The sequence below is a fragment of the Petromyzon marinus genome, chromosome 32 (genome assembly GCF_048934315.1).
Source record: "Petromyzon marinus isolate PM22_M1 ecotype Great Lakes invasive population chromosome 32, UKy_Petmar_22M1.pri1.0, whole genome shotgun sequence".
NCBI lineage: Eukaryota > Metazoa > Chordata > Hyperoartia > Petromyzontiformes > Petromyzontidae > Petromyzon > Petromyzon marinus.
Window position 1 is genome coordinate 7,455,790 of NC_133698.1, and position 6,058 is coordinate 7,461,847.

Here is a 6,058-nt window from a genome sequence, read left to right on the forward strand (position 1 = left end):
AAAAAGTACACAGCATTGGCTGATTTTCAAGCATTCGTTATCGAGAGAACAGGAGAGCATATGGGTCGGAACACAGGTTGGATCGCAGCTTTCACTTGAGAACTTTTCCAAGGTCAACTCTGCGTAAAGGGAGCACCCTATTGTATCATCGCCGCTATGGTTATGCCCAGTCTGCCGTCGCCCGTATTTGTTTAAAACTAAAGAACATAAGCCTCATTGCAACATCTGCTATCCTACAAGGCTTTTAAAAAAATGCTTTATTGCTCTGCAGTGAAGCTGCAAAGGCACCGTGAGTAGTTTTGTTGTATAGCATGCACTGTACAGTTGAACACCTCATAATTTTCAAGGTCAAAAACTCAGTTGCTCAATTAGACACCTGGAACCCTATGCCAACTTTTGTTACAGCCACTGAACTTCATGTGATCTGGAAACAGCCATGCTATGGAGTTCAAAATTAGCATTAAAGTAAATAAATGGCGTTGCAAACATTCTGGTGCCTTAAGGAGCAAAAACTGCAAATGCTTTGGGTTTTCTGGTTTTGCCTGGTTTTTGATCCCAGCATCCAGAGAGGGCTGGATGCTAGGTTTTCCTGGCTTGTTAATGTTAAATTAACCTTCTCTTAACCCTGGCCCTCCCATTCCACACCATCCCGCAGTGACCACACGGACCCATTCAATCGCAGCCCCCTGACTATGGAGCAGGTGAAACCCGACACGGAGCTCCAGGACCGGATTCAGGAGTGGCTGCAGCAGCGGAGGCAACAGCAACAGCAGCAGCAGGAACAGCAGCAGGAGGAACAGCAGCCAAGCGGGACCAGTTAACCCCCTCCTACCCCTGCTGTGTATCCAATGTACATTTATAAAGCAAACCGGAATAAGCCAGACCGTGACTATAGCAAATATAACATTTACCAAGTGTGACTTAGCAACTAACCACGATACTGCTTGACCTACAATGTGAAGCTTTATCAGCAGGGGTGACCCATTCAACCCATAGCTTGAGTGTCAATGTCAATTAACAGCACACCGTACCAGGCAGCCTTTTACTTTCCTCGACAATGCTTGGCGCTCACATCACGGGTTGAAGAATTTATAAGCAGCATCTTCCTTGGCTAACGCTGACCGCGAGGTTATATAATGCAGCACATCACCTTGCATTCCAGACAACTGCCCCTGTTTGCAATTGTGTTAAAAACAAAGCCGTTTTGATGAGTTCAGAATGTTAAATAATGGGGGTGTAGATAGCAATGTATGACACGAGGCATTTATCAATAATAATGAATTGCTAACACGGGTAGCTTGGTGGTCCATTGGTGGCTTGAACCCAGCGATCCGATCCCTGGACATGACTCACATATTTGGTGAGTGATATGTGAACCGGTCCCGACTAACTTTCCACCTTCCTTCATCCTCTGCATTGACCAGCGTCGTGCAGCATTGCCAAGCAACCCCCATGACCGACGGAGTACGGAAGTGCTGTCACCCAGCACTGGATTGAGTAAGAGCTGTAAATTATTATAATTAAATGTATTTGCTAAAACATTTAATTTAATTTAATATTCTACGTAACATATTTAGATGGCTATACGTTTAAGTTCCTGAAGCTAGCTTTACACATGCCTTGCTGCAAGTGCAACAAGGGAAAGTTTATTGTCTTCTAAAGTGTAATCTAATGCAGCGTACAATTGGAAAAGTGAATCGGCATCGAGCCAAGTAAAATTTTTCCACTTATACTGCATGTCACCGTGTAGAAGCTTTCGAGCGTGTAAATCTGCAAAATCAACATTGAACACATGCAGGCTATATCTGTAGGCGATCGTCTGCTTTATATTGAGGCACCGTGTGTGACAGCGCCGCTCAATACATTGTTTTACAAGTCTGTTGAAATTCTTAAACATTAAAAAAACGAAGCGACATATGTTTCATCGTGAGGGCTTTTAACGGGCTAGACGAAGCATTGCCAGTGTAACCTAAGTGATCCAAAAGTTAATGAGTCTCGTCGATGTGGGAAATAATCCTGGTTTGTAAAGTAGCAACGCGCAACAAAAAGTATGGAGTAACTTTGAAAACGACCTTGCATACAGCAGGGCTACAAGCACGTTAAAATATCTGGAATTGAGACTCAAATTGTTGATTTTATTAAGCAAAAGTGCCATTATTCATTTATATTTCTCATTTAAAAACACAGCAGCCTCTTCAGTCTTGCTTTGGACTGTAGTACTAATTTTTATTTATGTTAAACATGTTTTTGGGTAGTTTGTTGTTGGAAAGCACCAGCATACCAATAGATGCCTACACAAATGCACCCCAATTTTCTTTCCCCCCGTGACCTTTTTTATTTGGTTTCTTTGCTACTGTTTGACACAGTCACGAGGCTTTTGCAACTTTTGACAGCTCCCATATACCTCTATCTGTTCTTCTAAATAAATTCCACAATAGCTGATTATTATTTAAGACATTCAGAAATCTACTTTTTTTTACGTTTCAACGATGTGTTGTCACTGTATTTCCTCTGCCTTAGTAGGTGTAGTACACACGATTCCGCTTTGACACGAGTGCGTGTGGGTCCTTGGCTTAATTGGACTCCGAAGGCAACTTCTGACGGTGAGCGCGTGCCACGGTTGGAGTGTGGAATATGCGGGTGTGGGAAGCCAACGTAGCGTGTGAAGGAACTCGCAAGTGGCTCTTATCATTTCTTTATAACTGCTCTTTGTGTTTAGTTGTCCTTTCCCCGCACCTGCGATTAGCACTACTAACGTACGGTGCGAAAGGAGTTCATACATAGACTCGCACAGAGACGCATAGACTCGCATAGACACATAGACTCACTCATTTCTTTCGAACTGCTTTTGTGTTTAGTTGCGTTAAAGAAGTTCAACATGCATACCAATGGCTTGCTTTTGAGGGCTGAGCATGGTGGTGAGTGGTGCGCTGGGGCTAAGTGAAATTTGGTATCTGTACCCAGTACAGGTCCCACTACATTGGAATCCAGTTCATTGCGGTTGTTAGACTGAGTTTCATGAGCACGCTACATTTAGCATTGCATTTATAAGGCCCTATTTCATGTTAGACTCGCTGAAGTTCACTTTTGTATTTATTTTACTATGTGAATGTAACCCGAGTTTGTTAGAAGTAGGACTTTATTTTTGTCGAATTTTCATTTGTTGCCATTCACTAGACTAATTTTTATATTTGTGTGTTTGAGTGAATGATGGACTATCTAATTCAGATGGAGCGGCCGTGAATGTTGCAGATCCTGATTTGAAATTTCTTGAATTAATTTTATTTCCGTTCTTAGTTTATTAATTTGGCTGCTTTAAAACATGGGAATAAATATCATCTCTCACCTTAATTGCATGGTCTTAGGAGTCCATAATGTACATAATTTATACTAGAACATTGTACATACCATACTTCCATATCGTACATGTGTGTGATTTGTGTATGCACACATGAATATTTCTCCATTGTATTTTTCATTTTACGCCTAGGAAACTATTAGAGGACAATATTGGTATAGACTAAATGGAAGTGGACATGCGTGTAATTGACTGCACATTGATCTGTTGTAGAGTAGGTTGTTGTCTAATGCTAAGAATTGAAGAGGAATGTTTATGTATATAAGTATATTGAATATGGTATTGGAAGAAAAATGCTTCCAATGATAAATTAAACATTGTCATTTATTTCCTGATCATATGCTGCAAACACACATTCACTAACACAAGCGCATGCACCTAGCATTTTACTGTCAAGAGCTCATTGCCACACACTCATAATTGTAATAATCTGAATCTAATTTCAAAGATTGAGGAGCCTGCTGGTTTGTCCACATTGATATGGGGGGGGGACCCATATCCCCCATCAAGGAATCTGCGGTGCACTGTATGGGTTGATACAAAATATGCAGTGCCGGCGTGGTGTGCCGTGGATTATGGGAGGAATTGGCCTTGCGATCCCATTAATCTGCGATTGTAGAGGAAGAGTGGCACGTGATTAGCTGCTGAATGCACGATACATTTGCAGATTACAATGTTTTTCAAAGAGCAAAATGGTTCAAAACAGTTTTTTGCGTCTATTTTAAAGTGTTTTTTTTTTCATTTTGAGATTTTTTTTAAAGGGAAAATCTCTTTTAATCGACTAAAAAGTCACATCAGAACACCTAATCTTACGTGGTGTAAATAAAACATTATTTGCAAAAAAGTTGTTTTTTTTCCATTCACTCGTTATCCTTGCCCACTTCGACAGATTATGACTTTTCGGTCCGTGAAGCTTTTTAAATCTGCCGCAGATAAAGGGAGCAGTGGCGAACCACCAATACAGTAGTCCACACATTATTACCATTCGTGGGTTATTGGGATGCAAATTATTGTACTTCTGTAGCTTTACACTTCCAAAAGCACGTCTAAATATCAGTGTTTTTAAATGCTTCTTGAAACTAAGTAAGAGCTGCGGTGGACTATCCACTCATCGGCAGTAGCCCCCAGCCTAGCGCGTTCCAGACGGCTGGCGCGGACACAGGCACCGCACTCAGTTGTGCCAGTGTCCAGTGGCGTCAATTCCATGGTTGACGCATGCTGAATACGCACCACTTTATCCGCATGTTTAATAATGGAAATGTTGGGATAACCAGAATGAATGCAAGTCTAATTTATCTGTTCCATATACATACACGTGCAGGTTAATATTTCTATTTCGTTTTGCACTTATGGAAGTGATGTCATTTGCTTCCTGTTTTTGTGCACATTCAAGATTTAAAATAATTGCAAACAGGACCACATTTGTTGCAGCGTAGTATAAAAGATGTAGTTTTTCAAATCATGAAGCACTTTGAGGTTTTTTTCTCTCTTTAAGATTTGCATGGTTTTTAAGTGAGGGTCGATTATCTGTAAGAGCAGGTTGAAATGCTGATGTGTTGGTATTGAGTGTAATTACAACTGGAAGTGCAAATGATTGCTGTAATAAAGCTGTTGAAGGACTCGCACGCAGCAGTCGTGTTTTAGAATTCGCATATCCCAGGTGTGAGAGATGCATAATAACAATACCGCAAGTCTTTCAAGTGTGTATGATGCATTTGCTTCATGTTGGAAAGTAATATGTTTATGTTAGAGCAAGTTAAAAAAAATTATAGAATACAGAAAACAAAAGTCTCTCTAACAGGCAACCATTCAGTTTACATTTCATACAAGAGAAAAAGGACTGTCTTTCATATCTGCAATTGTGTGCTATGATAAGAAAACTGTTCTGTGTTATCCTTGGCAATTTATAACATGTTTTATCTCTAGCAGTGGCATCGCTATTGAGTGTGCAGGTGGTGAGACGTTAACTCCCTGGCCTGGTATACAGGAGGTCGTGGGTTCGATCCACACCCAGACGCCTGCTGTATAGTTTGCATGTTCTCCCCGTGGTCGTGTGGGTTTTTTCTCCGGGTCCCCCGGTTTTCCCCCCCACATTTAGAATCAACACACATTTGGAGTATTTGGCTGCTATACATTTTCACTAAGTTGAGCTATCATTTGTGGCCAGGTCGCTTTGGAAAATAGTTATATAGCTCTGTGACGACACTTGGTAAATAAAAAAATAGCTTTTTAGTTAAGAGAGTATTAGGCACCAGGCTACGAAGAGGGTGGAAATTATACAGGGAGCCCAATTTAATTCCTTGCACCAGGGGTCCATGCCAATAACACTACTATGCCACTCATTCTAATCGTGGACTTGGTAAGAGTGAAAACACTGATTTGAAGCTTTCGTGACTGCAGGAATACATACAGTGAGGGAAGAAAGTATTTGATCCCCTGCTGATTTTGTACGTTTGCCCACTGACAAAGAAATGATCAGTCTATAATTTTAATGGTAGGTTTATTTGAACAGTGAGAGACAGAATAACAACAAAATCCAAAAAAACGCATGTCAAAAATGTTATAAATTGATTTGCATTTTGATGAGGGAAATAAGTATTTGACCCCCTCTCAATCAGAAAGATTTCTGGCTCCCAGGTGTCTTTTATACAGGTAACGAGCTGAGATTAGGAGCACACTCTTAAAGGGAGTGCTCCTAAT

At 40.8% G+C, this 6,058-nt stretch overlaps 1 protein-coding gene across 1 annotated transcript in view; it reads left to right on the plus strand.

Annotated features, from left to right (window-relative positions):
* Positions 1–4,983, plus strand: part of UBE4A (ubiquitination factor E4A) — a 30,525-nt gene extending 25,542 nt beyond the window's left edge. The window contains exon 22 of the mRNA XM_032964513.2: positions 656–4,983. Within this exon, the coding sequence (XP_032820404.1) occupies positions 656–821 (166 nt within the window). The 3' untranslated portion in view covers positions 822–4,983. The remainder of the gene's footprint in view (positions 1–655) is intronic.
* The last annotated feature ends 1,075 nt before the right edge of the window (positions 4,984–6,058 follow it).